Below are 19,710 nucleotides of genomic sequence, written 5' to 3'. Positions count from 1 at the left end.
ATTTAGTTCGAGAACCAAGATACCACTGTATTTAATGGTGGAAAATAGATTTAAGATGAGACCTGATGATGAAAAGCACTGAAGCTCAAATTGAACCCTACTTATTTGGGTTTTTCCCTTCTTCAGGATTGCATGAGTTAACCCTGCTTGCATGTGATATTTCTATTTGCATTAGCTTTTAGGAATTGTAATTTGTTTTTATTCTGCCATGATTACAGGTGTTGCTGCTTATGTTGGCTGGCAAAGCTCTTCAATTCTAAAGCCTCTGCTCCAGCAAGGGCTCAGTGATGCAGAAGAATTTGTCATATATAAGGCCCTCAATGCCCTTACCTGTATGTGCCAATTAGGACTTTTGCAGAAACCACATATCTATGAGTTTGCCTGTGATATTGGTAAGCCTGCTTCCCTAGCAGCAATTTTCTACTTTTAACAATCTTTTGTCTAGCGTGCCGTTTATATTGCCAACTTCATTATCCAACATATGACATCACTTAGTTGTGAACTTCTAATCAGAATGACATTTAAGCAGTTGTCATTCAGTGTGTATTATGTTCTTGGCCTTACCTTATGCATTTTTACTCAGGAATGCCAGGGCTTATTTCAAAGTGTTTAGGGTTGTGTTTAGGATTGCAGCCTTAGAAAGCTGAGAAGTCTTTGTTGCCAGTTCTACACATCTTCTAGTTCACATGTTACACAAACCGTAGAGATCCTGAGTCTATTAAATGCCACATGAAGGACTTATCCACACTTTAATAACCTGAGGAAATTAACAAAGACAACCAAGTCTCAACTTGGATTTGAACAGAATAATGTTTATTTACAGTGCCCAAATGCTGGTTGGCAAGGCAACTAAAAATGGCTTTTTGGCCTGAAGTGCCAAATGGAATGTCACAGACTAGCAAGATGGTTAGTTACTGCAAGACTGAAGAGGTCTGCTCTCATGGGCTTGGAGAAGAAAAGCATGGAGCAGCCCCATGGGAGACAGACTGAACAAATTGGGGCATTGACAGGCGCCAGTTATAGGAACAAGGTTTCCTGAAGGAAGTGGTCTGTGAGACAATGGATTATTCTGTTAAGGACACATTTAGGTGGGGAAAGGTATTGAAATCTATATAATGGGCCATTACACAACAAAATTCATGAATGGTGAATTTCCTGGGAACACCTGAGTCAAACTTATTGAGTGTCATGTCATTTAAAAATGTGCTCGTGCCTTTGCTGAAAGAAGTGAGCTTGGGAGTTTTCAGGAAATGCAAAAAGGGCATTTGATTTATTTTAACTGTAATAATACAGTTGCAGGTTGGACTGGAACAAAAGTCCAGGGTAGGTGTCTGCCATGAGGCAAGATCATAATGTGAACTTGATTTTGTGTTATTTTATGTTGGATCCCCTTTGGAATTTAGTCTGAAGTATATGTGTGAGTGTGGACTTGTTCCTGTTTTTAGAATTTTAATTGCATGACTTATATCAATTAAAATCGGTTCCTCCCTTTTTGTTCATTTCCTTCTCCAGCACCATTCCTGTGCCACCCTAATCTTTGGATACGCTATGGAGCAGTAGGATTTATAACTGTTGTAGCACAACATTTGAATATTGCTGATGTTTATTGCAAACTCATGCCTTACCTGCATCCTTTTATCACTCAGCCAATAATACAGGTAAGCAATCAACTAGATGAGCACCTTTCCTTCATTTAGAATTGCAGCATATAGAATCATAGAATAGAATCATAGAGTTGGAAGAGACCACAAGGGCCATCGAGTCCAACCCCCTGCCAAGCAGGAAACACCATCAGAGCACTCCTGACATATGGTTGTCAAGTCTCTGCTTAAAGACCTCCAAAGAAGGGGACTCCACCACACTCCTTGGCAGCAAATTCCACTGTCGAACAGCTCTTGCTGTCAGGAAGTTCTTCCTAATGTTTAGGTGGAATCTTCTTTCTTGTAGTTTGGATCCATTGCTCCGTGTCCGCTTCTCTGGAGCAGCAGAAAACAACCTTTCTCCCTCCTCTATGTGACATCCTTTTATATATTTGAACATTGCTATCATATCACCCCTTAACCTCCTCTTCGCCAGGCTAAACATGCCCAGCTCCCTTAGCCGTTCCTATGAAGGGCTTGAAAATAATTTAGCTTAATATCTTCATGCCCTGAGTCTGAAAGCTTCGTTAGATATTAGGCTGATCAAGAAGGTGCTGCGAATGCCAGCATCTCAGTGGTGAAACCTCCCTACCCCTGCTTCCATGGCTTGCCACATGATGCAACAGCATCGTGTGAATTTTGCTATCCCAGCCCGATTTCATTGGCTACTGCTGGTGGAGGTGAGAAAACTTGGAATATGGTGATCCCTAATGCATTTTCAAGGGACGCGGCTGGCGCTGTGGGTTAAACCACAGAGCCTAGGACTTCTCGATCAGAAGGTTGGCAGTTCGAATCCCCACAACAGGGTGAGCTCCCGTTGTTCGGTCCCAGTTCCTGCCAACCTAGCGGTTCGAAAGCACGTCAAAGTGCAAGTAGATAAATAGGTACCACTCCGGCAGGAAGGTAAACGGCGTTTCCGTGCGCTGTGCTGGTTCGCCAGAAGCGGCTTAGTCATGCTGGCCACATGACCCGGAAGCTGTACGCCGGCTTCCTTGGCCAATAAAGCGAGATGAGCGCCGCAACCCCAGAGTCAGTCACGACTGGACCTAATGGTCAGGGGTCCCTTTACCTTGAATACATCTTCAGTACTCAAAGATATTATTTCTGTAGGGACGGGGGATTTGTGACATGGATGCTTCCCCCCACTCATGCAGAACACCAGCCAGTGCAATGTGTGACCCAGCTCTTGCTCATCATGCATACAAACCCATACTACCTAGGTTCTGTTGTGTAACAAACCGTTAGCAGGAACAAATAAAGCCATGCCAAAATGCATGCCAGGTCTGAGGAGCATAAAATAGCCCAGATAGTTCAAACAGGCCCCGGGCAAATCCTGATTAGCTCTCAGCTTTCATTTCAGGGATGGGGCACCTGTGATCCTCCAGTTGGTATGGGACTCCAGCTCCCACCATCCTTGTTCACTGACCATGCTGGCTGGGGCTGATGGGAACCCGAGTCCAACAACATATGGAGGGCCACAGATTCCTCTTTCCTGTATTAAATGCAAAGTGTAGTTTTCATTCCTCGGATGATTGTTACGAAGGAAACCACAATATGAATTGTGCAGCCCTTTACATGTTAAAAAGTGCTTCACAAATAACAAAAAGTAGTTTAATAAAAAAGTGCTGCACAAATAACAAAAAGTACCGTATTTTTTGCTCTATAAGACTCACTTTTTCCTTCCTAAAAAGTAAGGGGGAATGTGTGTGCGTCTTATGGAGTGAATGCAGGCTGCGCAGCTATCCCGGAAGCCAGAACAGGAAGAGGGATCGCTGCTTTCACTGCGCAGTGATCCCTCTTGCTGTTCTGGCTTCTGAGATTCAGAATATTTTTTTTCTTGTTTTCCTCCTCCAAAAACTAGGTGCGTCTTGTGGTCTGGTGCATCTTATAGAGCGAAAAATACGGTAGCTTAATTAAAAAAGTGCTGTACAAATAACAATAAGTAGTTTAATACTATCCAAAATAGCTAGCTCAAAATAGTCTGATATAAAAGACGTGGATATTTGCAAAGTTTTTAAAAGTACTCTTACCATCCAGTCCCCTTTCTTTCAAAACCTACCACTGAGGTCCGTGTCTAGGCCTGACCTCCCGCTCATTCCCTCAAGAAGAAAAGTTCCTCACTTGCATTTCTGTAGCCATCTGATTACTTCCTTGTTCCCTGTCCTGAATTACAGATAGATAAAGAAATAGTCCTACTGAGCGTCCTCAAAGAGCCTGTAAGCCGTTCTATATTTGATTATGCTCTGCGTTCCAAGGACATAGGAAGCCTTTTCAGAACTCTGCAACTTCGTCAGAAGAAAAGGAATGGCGCTCTTCCCGACTGCCCTCCCCCTGAAGATCCAGCAATTGTGCAGCTGTTGAAGAAGCTACTTTCTCAAGTATATTCTTACTGCTATAATGGTAGTGCTGAGAATCCACAATAAAGCAAGGACATGTATCGTTTCAGCATCTGTACTACATCAAAGTTGTACTTTGCCAGCGGCGCTGACAATTTCTCCTGCACAAGCCCCATTGAAATGAATCTGAGTTATGAAACAGCAATGCTGTCCTTTTACATTTCAGTGGGGCTTGTGCATAAATGGAAGTTCTGTTTAGGAACCCATGGCTGCAGGAAGCTTATCAGATAGTCACCAAAACTATGTGGTTGGTCTTCGTCCCAGATTATTCTGTTTTATTATTGATTCCTACTGAGTAAGAGCTCTCTCAGCATAAAAACTTGCATAGAACTGGCTTGATTTCCCAAATGTTTTCGTATCTGGGCAGACCATCCAACATCCTGACCATTATTTGGGGCCATAGCTCAGTGCCACAGTATCTGTTTTGCATGCCCCACAGTCAGTTCCTGGGATGTTTACATAGGCCTTGGAGTGCCTGTTGTCTAAGAGACACCTGCAGAGCCAGGCGCCAGACAGTAAAAGACTACTTAGTTAGATGGACCAATGGCCTGGCTCCGTATAAGGCAGTTTCCAATGTCCCTGTTTAAAAAAGGTGCCCTGTTATATTGTGGCAGCCAAAACCACACGTTTCTTTAGTTACAGTGTAAATCTAACTTTTATATCCTGAACCCTCTTGAGCCCAATTGCCACATGTTAAAAACTGAAAATCTTTGCTCTGTCTTGATGAACTGTCTACTTTTTGTTTTCTTTTGGGATAGGGAATGACTGAGGAAGAAGAAGACAAGCTGTTAGCCTTAAGAGACTTCATGCTGAAGTCCAACAAAGCGAAGGCCAACATAGTGGACCAGAGCCACCTTCATGACAGCACCCAGAAAGGAGTGATAGACTTGGCAGCTCTGGGTATAACCGGGAGACAAGTTGATCTTGTTAAAACTAAGCAGGAGTCTGATGATAAACGCGGTTAGTATGGTCTTGTAATTTGCATTGTTGCTTTTTTATAATTTAAATTGGAGGATTTAAAATGCTTATGGTAGACGTGGAAGAGTCCACTACCAACACATTCCATCCACATCTAGAATATCTGCTTACATTGAACTTTTCAGACTGAAATTTAACATCTTGAGTTCACATACGTCTTTATCGTTTAGTGGATGAAACATTGTAGATTTGAATGGGCCATCAAGCTTTCATGTGAAACTCAACGTTTTCTTAATGGAAGCAATTCACATATAACAAGTGATTGTGCTGGCTTATTGAGTGATCTGTGTGAATTAGTATAATATATGAGGATGGAGATTTTGTACCAAGCTTGACTACAAGATATTCTCTCACGGCCTCCAGTCAGGTTTCTCCAATTGTCAATCTAGTTTCCTGCTAAACTACTCAAATATATGTAAAATAGGAAAATGGACAGGTTTTTATAGCTTTGTATAGTTTAACTTGGGGGGACACGGGTGGCGCTGTGGTCTAAAACCACTGAGCCTAGGGCTTGCTGATCAGAAGGTCGGCGGTTCAAATCCCCGCAACAGGCTGAGCTCCCGTTGTTCGGTCCCAGCTCCTGCCAACCTAGCAGTTCGAAAGCACGTCAAAGTACAAGTAGATAAATAGGTACCACTCCGGTGGGAAAGGTAAATGGCATTTCCATGCGCTGCTCTGGTTCACCAGAAGCAGCTTAGTCATGCTTGCCACATGACCCGGAAGCCGTCTGCGGACAAATGCCGGCTCCCTCGGCAAGATGAGGGAGCAAGATGAGCTCGCAACCCCAGAGTTGTTCACGACTGGATCTAATGGTCAGGGGTACCTTTACCTTTATAGTTTAACTTTGGCAACAGTATATGAAGCTGTAGCTGGTTGTGAAAAAGTAAAAAAAAATGTGAATTGAAAGTGTCATAATAAGGAAACCCATTTTCAAGCTAGGTAGGCACAATATATTGAAATGAAGTTTCTGTGTATTTTGACCTATTTGTCCAACTTTTCAGATATAAATGGCTGTGTCTGTTCTAACTTTTAGATGTGTTTACATAACAGCCTGAAAAACCATCTTGGAGATACATGATTCTTTCCCTACCACCACCACCACAAACTTGGCATTCTAGAACAATTACTTCCTTAATGCTAAGGCCAGCATAACCTTTCAAAAAACCACAAGGTTCATTCACCGATCTGTACAAATACAGATGACATGGGTCATCTGCAGAAATTAGGCTAAGCATTCCAAGTTTATTTCATCTGGTGATGGATTGAAACCTTTGCCCAAGTCATGTAGCAGCTGATTTATATGATCCAGCACTCAGTTTAACATTATGCCACAATAAATCAGGTTAAGTAACTCAAAACTCTGCTTATACATCCTGTACATTTTGGTTGTTTTGTTATAAACAAAATCTTACTGTGATCCTTCTTTTGGGTCTTGCTGACCTCAGCTAGAAAACACGTAAAACAAGATTCAAATGTAAATGAGGAATGGAAGAGTATGTTTGGCTCTCTGGAACCTTCTAACATGCCTCAGCCAATTAGCAAAGGCCACAGTCAAGCCACAGATCAAGAAGCCATTCAGAGTGGGAAATCTCTTCGGTCAGAGTCTTCCGCTGGCATTTGTGCTCCTTTGTCATCCTCACCACAGGTACTTCTGGGGATTTTTAAATTAGTGTGTTTTACCATAGAATTAGAAGAGCTGCCAATCGTTTTTAACATAGAGTAATTTATTTTTACTCTCAGCGCTCAATCATTTCTTTGAACGAAACAAGACTCTGGGTCTATTTTTTTATACCATAAACTGCCCTGTGATCTCCAGCTGAAAGGCAGTTTATAAATTTAATTAATAATGAATAAATAATATTTTTAAACAATATTAATAGTCCTGAAACTACAACTTCTGAATTCAGATCAACTTTTGATTTGGATGTTGTGGGGTGAATCAGATGTTGAAGCAAATTGGCAATCTAACAACCCACTAGTAAGATACAGAACTCTTGACTGACTTGTGTCTCGGGCTGAATGAACCTGTGAGTGGGATCAGTGGTCTCACCCCTGCTTGGTGAAGTTTACGGTGAAGTTTACGGCTCCATAGAACAGCTCAGAGTCTGCTCAAACAGTCAAAATATTTTTGCATTAGGTTATCATCGGCATCTGTTGTTTTTATGTTTCATTTCCCCCTGAATGCACTACTTTTTGTTGTTGTCCCCCCCTACCCCATGTAAAGCTGAATTGACAAGTGTGTGTGTGTGTGTGTGTACGTACGTGTACACACATATACATATACATACATTTCATGCATCTGATAAAGTAGTTCACAAAAGCTTTTGTCATTATAAAAGTGTTGGCATTTAAGGTACCACAAGACTCTGCTGGTTTTGCTACAGCAGACTAACACAGCTATCCTTCTGGAAGTTATATTTGAGATCATCCACAGAAACCTTTCTCAGGGCGCCCTCAGCACCTGAGCTTTGCCTACTGGGGAGGCGGTTTTCTATGGTTGTGGTCCACCTGTGCCTCACTTTGCACCAACTTTTCTGTCTTTAAAGAGTCAGACAAAATCTGTCTTGTTTACCTGGGCTTGCAGGTTGCTTGGGATCTGACTGGGAAAAATCCAGGATATAAATAAATAAAATTAAACAAGCAATAAATTAGTAAAATGGTAGTTTGGTGTACAGACAGCGGCCTTTTCACGTGCATCTGCTTGAGGTGTGATCACACCCCCCCTTGTTGCTGCCCACTTGGAAATGGCCCAAATATGGGGTGGGGTGGGCTTGCGCACGCTTTGCCAACACGTGTGGGGATCGGGAATGGAAACCCCGTGCAAAATGACCGCTGCCTGTAAAGTTGATTTCTGATGCAGAAGTTGCTTTTGAATTATAGAAGAGAGGATGTCGCCCTTTCCTTTGAAACATAAATCACGGATGGCGTTTTCTAAACGTGAATACACAACTAGGCTTATTTCTTTCAGGCAGCAGATGGAACTGTTGTCCAAGCCAGAAAACCAACCATACAAGTGTTAAGCAATATAGCTTCGCCTTCCACGTACCAGCTGCGCATTACTACTTGTAAAACGGAACTTCAGCAGCTGATACAGCAGAAACGTGAACAGTGCAACGCGGAAAGAATTGCCAAGCAGATGATGGAGAACGCAGAATGGGAGAGCAAGCCACCGCCTCCAGGTAATACTTGCTGTACTCTTGACAGATGGCCAGAGCTGCTATGAGGGTAGCACCAAACTGTCCCCTTTTAGCCCTGCAAACACCAAGATCTACTGGCATGGGGTTGTATTTCTATTTATTGTGTCCTCTGAAGTCCAATTTGGCTGATCTGCTTGCAAAGAAATAGAACGTGTTAGCAGGAAACCAGGGCTCAGTATTACAGGGGGAAACTTCACAAGTGGAGGAGGCTCCTTGCTTGCGGACAGGTCAGCCTCCAGCTTGGTGGGAGTGGAGGTAGTGCACTTGTTCCTGCTGTTCTGCTCTACTTATGAGTGTAATGCCTGAATGGGGTTTTAGTGGCTTATGGTTTGAGGGCCTGGGAGCTGGGGGCACTGTTATACAGTGGTTCCGCTCCTTCCTCCTTGGCCGTGTCCAGAAAGTGGTGGTGGGGGATGAGCGTTCAGACCCCTGGGCTCTCACTTGTGGGGTGCCTCAGGGTTCTGTCCTCTCCCCCATGCTTTTCAACATCTACATGCAGCCGCTGGGAGGGATCATAGGGGGGTTTGGCCTGGGTGTTCATCAGTATGCGGATGATACCCAACTCTACCTCTCTTTCAAATCAGAAACAGTGAAGGCAGTGAAGGTCCTGTGTGTCTGGAGGTGGTTGGAGGATGGATGGCAGCTAACAGATTGAGGTTGAATCCTGACAAGACAGAAGTACTGTTTTTGGGGGGACACCGCCTTGGGCAGGTGTGGAGGACTCCCTGGTCCTGAATGGGGTAACTGTGCCCCTAAAGGACCAGGTGCTCAGCCTGGGAGTCATTTTGGACTTGCAGCTGTCCATGGAGGCACAGGCCAATTCTGTGTCCAGGGCAGCTGTTTACCAGCTCCATCTGGTACGCAGGCTGAGACCCTAGCTGCCCGCAGGCTGTCTCGCCAGAGTAGTGCATGCTCTAGTTATCTCTCATTGGACTACTGCAATGCACTCTATGTGGGGCTACCTTTGAAGGTGACCCGGAAACTACAAGTCATCTAGAATGCGGCAGCTAGACTGGTGACTGGGAGCGGCCGCCAAGACCACATAACACCGGTCTTGAAAGACCTACATTGGCTCCCAGTATGTTTCTGGGCACAATTCAAAGTGTTGGTGCTGACCTTCAAAGCCCTAAACAGCCTCGATCCAGTATACCTGAAGGATCGTCTCCACCCCCATTGTTCAGCCTGGACACTGTTTGGAACTTAGCTTTGTTAGGTGGCATGTGAAGAAACAAACAAACAAAAATTAAGGTAGCTCTGTCAACTGCAGTAGGCAGAGCCAAGCAGGAAACTTGCAATCTTGTTTAAAAGAGAACATGCTACGTAACATAATAGTATATATACAAGTATGTGCCCTGGTCCTTTGCAGGTACAAAATATCTACTTGTGTGGACACTTTTGAATTACTTTACACACAATTAGTTTTGTATTAATTTGCTTAAAATATTCACACCATACCTTTCCATCATAATGGGGTGTCACGCCCGTTTACAAAACTTAAATATTGTCATAAAACAGCAGACACTGCAATCATCAGAAGCTTGTGGAAGCACTTGTTTTTCATTGCCACCTGACAGCCAAACAAGAACGCGCCTAATGAATAATTCTGTATGCTGCCCAGTACATAAAATAAGGCCTTTGAATAGTTGTCTCTACTCTGTGATGAATTTGGAATTGAAGTGCATCCGCATTGTAAAACCACTAAGATATATTTTAGTTTTCCATCTGTGAGAAAAGAGAGCCAGAAACATGGCAACATTTACCCTTCATGTACTTTGTGATATATGACACGTAATCCTAATCCTATAACTCATTAGTCTCCATGTAGCATCTGACATTCCTAGAAGCAAACAACATGCAAGATGTTTACTGGCTTGAGAGTCTAGTTAAATTTATTGGCCAAATGCATTCTAATTCTTTGCACATTTCTGAAATATTTAAACAAGCTCCTGCCCATTCAAAAGTAACGGTGCTAACTTTGTCGAAAAGACAAAGCATTATAAAACAATTTGAAAAGTAAATATTGCATTTCCTGTTCACTCTCAAATATATTACATGTTGATCCTGATCTAGTAATTGCTGATACATACAGTTGTCACAGAGTCCCATGCGTGAGGCATTTTGCAAAAGGAACGCCTGCATGTGTTTGCTTCACCGCTGATATTAATGGGGGGAAATTCTGTTGCTTTCCTTAGGATGGCATCCTAAAGGGCTTCTGGTTGCTCACCTTCATGAGCATAAGTCTGCTGTGAACCGCATTAGAGTTTCTGATGAACATTCAATTTTTGCCACATGTTCAAATGATGGAACAGTGAAAATATGGAACAGTCAGAAAATGGAGGGCAAGACGACTACTACTAGGTAATGCATAACACCACAGGATGGCAGGATACTCATAAATAATAAATAAATAAGATCAAAACTTTTGCACCAACACAAGTATTTTGCTACCATCTGGGATATAAGGTTAAGAACACATGCTCACTAGTTTTAATTTTTTTTTTCATTGGCAATGGTGTTTGAAATCCTCTTGGATGTTACCGTTCAGATGTGTTACTAATATAACAGAATCCAGCATTTTAAAATTACATTTCCTTTGACTTACACCATCCCTTTATTCATTTATATTTACTACTTATCTTGCTCTATCTCTATCCACTTCGACTCTTCAGTGTTTAAACAGTGAATGAAGAGCTGAAGTAAAATAAATATTACATGGGCTCAGCGTGGCTTATAGCACTGTGTTTAAACACCAATAGCTCTGTTCCCTAAGGTTTCACAATCTCAGGAATTACATGGTCTGGGGGATAGACTGAGTGGGGGCAAAACAAAATCTGGTTTTTTTAAGTGAATTGTTCATACCTCAGCCAAAGCAACCATTAAAAACAAAATCATAGGATAATGCTTTTTGCAGACAAGCTAAATGTCTATTGTTAAAGAGGTGCTGAAGAGTTAAGTGGGATGGATCACAATCTTTGCCCAGGAAGTAGGTGAATCTTTACTCCCAGGCTTTGGAATGCTACTCCTCTCCAGCAGCAACATAAATTAAGGAGCTGCAGAGTGGGATGTTCAGATATAGGGAGTCTGTAGCTGTTATTTCACATACCCATCCCTTCCAGATTAAAAAGGAAAAAGAAACAAAAATTCCAGAAAATAGTAGTCACTTATTCTCCTAACCAAATGAAGGACTACTGAGCACATGCAGGGACCAGTTGGGTTAAGACAAACAACTTCACTTAATGGAAAATACAACTCTTTGATTGCTTTCTATGTAAAATGTACTTGCTGTATCACTGTTAGTGTCCCCCCCCCATTCAAATAATAAATATATTCCTATCCAATCATAACTCAGCTGATATTATATTAGGTGACCCAACTTGTAATTTCTCTCCCAGGTTGATGGAAAAGGGGATCTCTTAACAGAAAATCCTCATTTTCCTAACAAAACTGCAAATTCCCAGGATTCTGTAGAACAAGCCACGATAGGAGAGATGTTTTAAATTTAGTTGTCTATTTGATATTTCATTGGACCCTACTGTTCAATTTGTGTAGATTTTTAGAATCTAGCAGTCTTTGAACTATGTCCTTTCTGCTTCCTACGACAGGTCAATCTTGACATATTCCCGGATTGGAGGGCGTGTGATGACGCTTACATTTTGCCAGGGTTCTCATTACTTGGCTGTAGCTTCAGATAACGGAGCTATTCAACTTCTTGGGATTGAAGCTTCAAAACTACCCAAGTCTCCTAAGATCCATCCAATACAAAGCAGGTTTTTATCAATCCTTTGATGCATCCCTTTGAGTATCTGCTGGGCTCATAGCAGGCTCATATTAGAAGCCTGAAATGGTATAGTCTACTCTTGCCACCTTATTCTCCTGAATGTGTCTAGGTACTACACCCAGGGCCGGATTTAGGTTTGATGAGGCCCTAAACTACTGAAGGTAATGGGGCCCTTTATATGTTCAGCTGTCCTTTGTCAACAACAAATCGTCACTGTTTTTTTGTGTTGAATATACAGTGGTACCTCGGGTTACATACGCTTCAGGTTACATATGCTTCAGGTTACAGGCTCTGCTAACCCAGAAATAGTGTTTCAGGTTAAGAATTTTGCTTCAGGATAAGAACAGAAATCGTGCTCTGGCGGCGCGGCGGCCCCATTAGCTAAAGTGGTGCTTCAGGTTAAGAACAGTTTCAGGTTAAGAACAGACCTCCGGAACGAATTAAGTACTTAACCTGAGGTACCACTGTATGCTGTAATTTATGGACCTAATAGGTATCTAAAGCTATTTGCACATAACAAAATATGTATTTTATCAAAATAATTGTTGAACTTATCTTATATTTTGGAAATGTACATCCAGTTTTTTCCCCTTTTATTTTTTGAGGGTCCTCGAGAGAGTGGAGCCCTAAGCTATAGCTTGTTCAGCTTATACGTAAATCCGACACTGGCTACATCTCTGCTACACCCGAGTTCCTTCATTCAGATATTGAGTTTATTGTGGGCACTGAGGAAGACAGAGACCTGCAGAGAACATTTTGCTGGTGTTACACGGCCCTCTCATTTTTCCTGCCAGGGAGGTCATTCTTTTCCAAGATTTGTGAGAGGGCTGAATGAATACTTGGGGCATGAATGATAAAACAAGTATCTGCTATAACCAGGTACAGAATCTCCATTCAGATCCAGAATTAGTAGTTCCAGCCAAATATGCAAAACCAAAACGAGAGCAGAGTGGAAGGCTATAGGCAAAAGAAGCAAGGGTGTGGACAATTTGAAGTCATGTGACATTTCAATGAATTATACCCATCTTGCCATCTCCTTTACTCAGGTTTTTAGATCAGAGGGACGATGGCTGTGTCGTCGACATGCATCACTTCAATTCAGGAGCCCAGTCCGTGTTGGCTTACGCCACTGTGAATGGTTCCTTAGTGGGATGGGACCTGAGATCTTCTAATAACGCCTGGACATTGAAGCATGATTTACGGTTGGGACTTATAACCTCATTTGCTGTAGACATACATCAATGCTGGCTTTGTATTGGTAAGATGCATTTTGTGTTTTCCCCATTAAATAATTATATGTATTTAGAATCATTGTATAAATAAAATTTCTCTTCGTGCAGGTCTTGTGGGGAATGACTGCAACACGTTTGGTTTCAAGAGGGGCAGTTTAGTTAGGTTGCCGGAGAGATGGGTGGATTTGACTTCAACTCCATTTTCTGTTATGGATTTAATCTGGGCAAATCATGTCCTCTCCTTCTTAGTTTCCCAGTGAGTTGCTATGCAGGGCTGTTACAAGGGGAAAGTGCACTAAATCTCTTTGCAAAAGATAAAAAGTGTAAGTGATTAGCGGAAAGCAAAGATGTCTTTGAACCTTAGGCATACTGGTATATGTATAATCAGGGCCAGTGGGCATTGCTTAAAATGTCATTAACTTCAGTCTTAACCACGTCTAAAGGTAAAGGTAAAGGTAAAGGTAAAGGGACCCCTGACCATTAGGTCCAGTCATGACCGACTCTGGGGTTGCGGCACTCATCTCGTTTTATTGACTGAGGGAGCCGGCGTACAGCTTCCGGGTCATGTGGCCAGCATGACTAAGCCACTTCTGCCGAACCAGAGCAGCGCACGGAAATGCCATTTACCATCCCACTGGAGTAGTACCTATTTATCTACTTGCACTTTGACATGCTTTCGAACTGCTAGGCTGGCAGGAGCAGGGACCGAGCAATGGGAGCTCACCCTGTCACGAACCGCCAACCTTCTGATTGGCAAATCCTAGGCTCTGTGGTTTAACCCACAGAGCCACCCACGACCCTACATGTCTACTTGGAAGTAAATATTGAATTTAATGGGGCTTACTCCTTGGTCAGTAGGGCCTGGATTGTTGCTGATAGTCTCTTTTTCTTTACAAGGTACAAGCAGTGGTACCATGGCATGCTGGGACATGAGATTTCAGTTACCCATCTCTAGCCATTCCCATCCTTCCAGAGCACGGATCAGACGCCTGCTTATGCATCCCCTCTCCCAGTCATGGGTGATTGCAGGTAGAGTTCACTTTCTCTCTCTATCAGAGCACTAGCAAAATGGCAGATGGCCATCCAACCTCTGCTTAGAAACCTCCAAGGGAAGGTTCTTATGGGATTCTGTTCCACTGTACTGTAAGTTCTTTCTTAGGTTTAGTCGGAATAAGTGAGGGCATTCTCCAGCGGTTGCTAAGGGACAGTCTTCACAAGCATTTATTTTAATGAGTGCTGTCAGCGGCCAAGTAGCTCGTTTTCCTCATCCCTTTTATATTGTTAGACTATAATGCAAGAAATAAACCCTAAGATGTAAGTCTGCCCCCATTCCTGCACTTTTGGTTTATAACCGTTGTCCATGGCTTTTCCGTAGCTGTTCAAGGCAATAATGAAGTCTCCATGTGGGATATGGAAACAGGCGACAGACGCTTCACGTTATGGGCCAGCAATGCCCCACCTCTTTCAGAACATCAGGTTTGGCTTTCTGATTGTAAAGTTTTGAGCAGAATAAAGCAGGCCTATGTAGTTTTTAGTCCTTTGGTGGATATTAAATGCCCACCATGCCAAAGTTTTATGTTTTCAGTTGAGAAGAGATGCATTATCTATACGGGGTTAAGCAAAATACATTTTGCTAATTCTGAAAGCGCTTCCTGTGTACTTCCGGGTGCAATTCAAAGCACTGATGTTAACTTATAAAGCCCTGTGTAGCTTAGGGCAAGTGTAATAAGCCCAGATAGTGGTACCAAACAAAATGATGTAAGCTTTCAGTTTCTCAGAACGCTTCATTAGGCAAGATAATACACGAAGCAGAAGTTGGGGAGATGATGCAGAGGGGATTAAAAAAAAATAACCTTAAGGTTTGCATTCAGACTCGGTCTGAAGATGTAGATTACAGATTAAATCATTTAGATTGCAGGCTGAATTATATGTTTTCAGGCACTGAATTACACATAGCTTCTTGGATGAAGAGGCAGTTGCTGAGCCCCATCTCAAAACATAAAAGCCTGGCTATCACTCTGACCTGTCTCTGTTTTAGTCCCTATTTGCTTACTTTAGACTTGCCATATGTCCCGAATTTCTTGGACAAATCTGGAATACTGCAGTCGCAAGCAGTGTCCAAGGGGAAATCGGCCAAATCACTGGAGAAATCGTGACATATGGCAGCAACCCTAGCTTACTTGGAAGTAAGTACCACTGTCCTCATTGGGGCTTACTCTTGAGAAAGGGTGCATAAGATTGCAACCATTCAAACCTATACACGTCTACTCAGGTGTAAGACCTATGGGGACCAATGGGACTTACATACTTGTGAATAAGTGCAGGGTTGCAGTCTTACTGTTTTTATCTACTACTGTTTGAATATTTTTCTTTTGCTGAATGCTCAACAGCTGTTTTTATTCTCCTTGTATTGTTTTCTATCCTGAGATTTCAATTTATTTTGTAACTTGTAAATTGCCTTTGGTATTAAGTAAATAATCAAATGTAAATGTGTGGATACAAAATTTAAAATGATTAATTTGATTTTTTTAAAAAAGAAAACAAAAAACAATTGTTTATAGTTGTAATTTGAAGTTCAATGTCTTTCATTAGAAGCTACAGCTATGTGAAGGTGTTCGGGATTAGGGCCTTAATGACATGATTGTTAATTAAGATAACTCAGTTTTTAAAAGTTAGCATATTTTAACACTAGTTGTTGAAAAAAAACCTATTTTCCCATCCTTTAGCCTTCACCTCATAGTGTTCATGGAATATACTGCAGCCCAGCAGATGGAAATCCTATATTACTGACAGCAGGTTCAGACATGAAGATAAGGTAAAATCTAAGAAATGATGATATCTCACTACCACAGAAGCTAGAGTTTCCTTTTCAGCATAAAAATCCCGTATGAAGTAAAAAAATAAAACAAAAACAAAACAAAACCCAATCTTGTGAGGTTCAGAATTTATTTGACTAACATATTGTTTCGGACTGGTTGGTGGGAGGGGGGAACCTACCAGATTTAGTGTGTGTTCAACCATTTTGTAGATGGGACATAAACTTCTCACTTTTGTGTAAACCTGCTTAACACCAAACTGCAAGGCTTTGAAATAGAAATATACCGCAAGTACCTTATAGAATAAAATTTTCTAGTCACCTGATGTCAGGCTAGACAGGTGATGTGACCTGATACTGCTCTCTTTATGATAGCTGCAATGCTGTTTTAAAGGCTGGAAGGATTCTAGTCAAAGATTTTAGGTTTTATATTGTCGCCTTTGTTCTTTGCAGGTTCTGGGATTTAGCATACCCTGAGAGGTCCTACATTGTTGCTGGAAGTTCAAGCAGCCCATCTGTGTCTTATTATAGGAAGATCATTGAAGGCACAGAAGTTGTTCAGGTATAGTTGCTCGCAAGTCTCATTGCCAGACCTGGGAAAGTGGGAATTGTTCCACTGTCACTGCAGGCAGTAGGTATCTGTGAACACATTCATATTCCGCATAGCAAACTCAACAGCTCTGGATTCACTGTCAGTTTTGCATGTAACAAAATAGTGTATCCAATATGCACTTGTTGGGCTTAAAACAGGAAAGCACCTTTCAGTGACGTGGGTGGCGCTGTGGGTTAAACTACAGAGCCTAGGACTTGCCGATCAGGTCGGTGGTTCGAATCCCTGTGACGGGGTGAGCTCCCGTTGCTCGGTCCCTGCTCCTGCCAACCTAGCAGTTCGAAAGCACGTCAAAGTGCAAGTAGATAAATAGGTACCGCTCCGGTGGGAAGGTAAATGGCGTTTCCATGCACTGCTCTGGTTCGCCAGAAGTGGCTTAGTCATGCTGGCCACATGACCCGGAAGCTGTACGCCGGCTCCATCGGCCAATAAAGTGAGATGAGCACTGCAACCCCAGAGTTGGCCACAACTGGACCTAATGGTCAGGGGTCCCTTTACCGTTACTTTACCTTTCAATAAAAACAGTTAAATACAACGCAAAACAGGAAAGCACCTGAAACCCAAAGGATTTAGTCATCAACGTTTCACCATTTCCCCTTTTCAACAGGAAATTCAAAACAAGCAGAAGGTGGGTCCCACGGATGAAACCCCTCGAAGGGGTCCCGAGTCTTTACCAGTTGGGCATCATGACATTATCACAGACATTGCTACTTTTCAGACGACTCAAGGATTTATAGTTACTGCATCACGAGATGGCATTGTCAAAGTGTGGAAGTAAAAGTTGCACTGACCTATAGGAACTGTAAATACAGGTAATAAAGAGAAACAGGACGGGATTGAGTCTCTTTTGAAGAATTGCTTCGAGAACATAAAATGATGGATTGTAAAGCTCATGACGGTGACCAGTGGTCCTTTCAGAACCTGCCATTGTATTAAAGTAGAGTGACTCATGCAGCTTTTTTCTGAAACAACCAAGCAAATGCAGTTTAAAATGAAGGCATCACGCCTAACTTCTGACCATGTTATTCTTTGGAAGTCTAAAAGATGGTTTATTATCACATGAAGAAATCTGTTACATCAACGATATTTATGTAAACTGACTTTGTTTTTTTATTTACTGAGCGAATGAGAAAGAACGATAAAATGGTTGCACTTTTGTTCATGTATATTCAAATCCCTGTATACCTAATAATGAAAAAATAAAAAGAGTTTGGATCATTCCTGTGTGCCAAAGCTGTGTGGCAGACTGCACAAACAGCATCCTCTGTAAAACATTCATTCACAATATACCAACCCTAGCATGTTTTAAATCCCATGTACTCCTCACAATTGCACCCCATTAAAAAAAAATAGATGCAAACCTAGTCTTCTACATTTCCCCCTATGCTTCAGACCAGATTGCACATACCAGAGCCACATCTTCGTCACTGTAGCCCCGTAGCTGAGGCACACACCGCGTTGATAGTACAGTACAGTACAGTAATCAGCAGGATCTGTGTGGTTTCTCTCTACAAACATTATAATGTGGCGTAGAAATCCAACCCACATAAAAAGTGACCTGCTAAGGCACAATGATGTTTAAAGTATCGGGATGTTTATCAGCTGGAGGATGTGGGATTGAGGGGTGGAGGGTGTCCAATAAAACTTTCAGATGAGTTGGGTGAGCTGGAATGGTTGGGCCGTTTGAAGCAAAAAAAAATCTTTTGTGTGAATATCTTTGGAATGAAATGTCCTCCTTCCGCTCAACTTTTTTTTTTTACGCTTCAGAATGATACAGTGATTTATTTGGTTTATTTAAGGGATTTTTACTCATCCTTTAGTTTAAAAATAATCCCAAAGTGGAGCCCTTAAGCAAATACATCCCAGTTTGACATGTTAACAGATGTATGTGTTTAAATTTCACATCTAATAAAATCATGTAGAATGATGGGGAGGGAGGAGGCTCTGAGGAATGTTTACAGCCACATGGTCTTGTTTAAATTCCAGAATTAGTGTTTTGGGTTTGTTTGTTTTTAAAAAAAGACAATAAATCCACTTGTTTGACAATCGTTTTTAATATCCATGGTACAGAACTGATTTCTCTCTAAAGCTGAAGCAACTATTCTAAGCGGCGGTCCCCCCCCCCCCAAGGAGAGAAAACAGCTTTGTTCTAACCTCAGTATTAAGACATCTGATCACCTTAAGCTGCTCAAGTGTGAATGAAGGAATGCCTGAAAAGGTGTTGCTGCAACTGAGGGATGGGAAACCCTCTTTACACGGCCCTTGAGTTTTTCTGCCTCACTGGAATATGCCCTTGAGATCCGATAACGCTTCTTGCGTTAATGGGAAGGTAGGTGAGAGTCTGGGAGTGCGAAGGAAAGAGCCTACCTTACAAAGGTAAGATTCACTTCTGTAGCTCCGCCCACTTTTGTCTCTGGCCCCGCCCACCACTGCCATGTAGCGCCCCCCCCCCCCCCCGGGAATTGAGATGTGACCTTTGGGCTGACCAATGTTCTCCAGCTCTGGAGAGCAGGAATCCAAGCCTATGTCACCTGATGTCAATTTTGTTTCTATGTTGGGGCGCAGATTCCATACCCTCCAACATTTATCTGATGAATATAGAGACGTCCTATTCCATAATTATAATAATTTTATTATTTATACACCACCCACCTGACTGGGTTGCCCCAGCCATTCTGAGCGGCTTCCAACATATAAAAGCATAATAAAACATTTTAAAACTTCCCTATACAGGGAAACTACCATCAGATGTCTACTAAAGGTTGTATCCTTTATCTCCTTGGTTCAGGGGACCACATAACTCCATACTCTCCAACATTTCTCTGATGAAAATAGGGATGTCCAAAGGATGTATAAGTAATAAATGATAATGATGCTGTGTAAAGGTAAAGGGACCCCTGACCATTAGGTCCAGTCGTGACCGACTCTGGGGTTGCGGTGCTCATCTTGCTTTATTGGTCGAGGGAGCCGGCGTACAGCTTCTGGGTCATGTGGCCAGCATGACTAAGCTCTCTACACATGGAATAAAGGTAAAGGGACCCCTGACCATTAGGTCCAGTCGTGA

General features: G+C 42.3%; 1 protein-coding gene across 2 annotated transcripts in view; it reads left to right on the top strand.

Annotated features, from left to right (window-relative positions):
* The window catches only part of PIK3R4 (phosphoinositide-3-kinase regulatory subunit 4), a 30,401-nt gene extending 12,537 nt beyond the window's left edge, over window positions 1–17,864 (top strand). For both annotated transcript variants that reach the window (XM_083705564.1, XM_083705565.1), the window contains exons 7-20: window positions 219–392; window positions 1,513–1,658; window positions 3,815–4,018; window positions 4,795–4,996; window positions 6,460–6,659; window positions 7,983–8,193; window positions 10,404–10,569; window positions 11,814–11,978; window positions 13,036–13,247; window positions 14,119–14,250; window positions 14,597–14,697; window positions 15,948–16,036; window positions 16,490–16,598; window positions 17,254–17,864. In XM_083705564.1, coding sequence (XP_083561690.1) covers window positions 219–392; window positions 1,513–1,658; window positions 3,815–4,018; window positions 4,795–4,996; window positions 6,460–6,659; window positions 7,983–8,193; window positions 10,404–10,569; window positions 11,814–11,978; window positions 13,036–13,247; window positions 14,119–14,250; window positions 14,597–14,697; window positions 15,948–16,036; window positions 16,490–16,598; window positions 17,254–17,424 — 2,282 coding nt within the window. In that variant the 3' untranslated portion in view covers window positions 17,425–17,864. The remainder of the gene's footprint in view (window positions 1–218; window positions 393–1,512; window positions 1,659–3,814; window positions 4,019–4,794; window positions 4,997–6,459; window positions 6,660–7,982; window positions 8,194–10,403; window positions 10,570–11,813; window positions 11,979–13,035; window positions 13,248–14,118; window positions 14,251–14,596; window positions 14,698–15,947; window positions 16,037–16,489; window positions 16,599–17,253) is intronic.
* Window positions 17,865–19,710: the final 1,846 nt, after the last annotated feature.

This window comes from Podarcis gaigeae (assembly GCF_964106915.1).
Source record: "Podarcis gaigeae genome assembly, chromosome: 12".
NCBI classification, from domain to species: Eukaryota; Metazoa; Chordata; class Lepidosauria; order Squamata; family Lacertidae; genus Podarcis; species Podarcis gaigeae.
The sequence above is the reverse complement of the archived record's forward strand: the minus strand, read 5'-3'. Positions and strand labels throughout refer to the sequence as shown.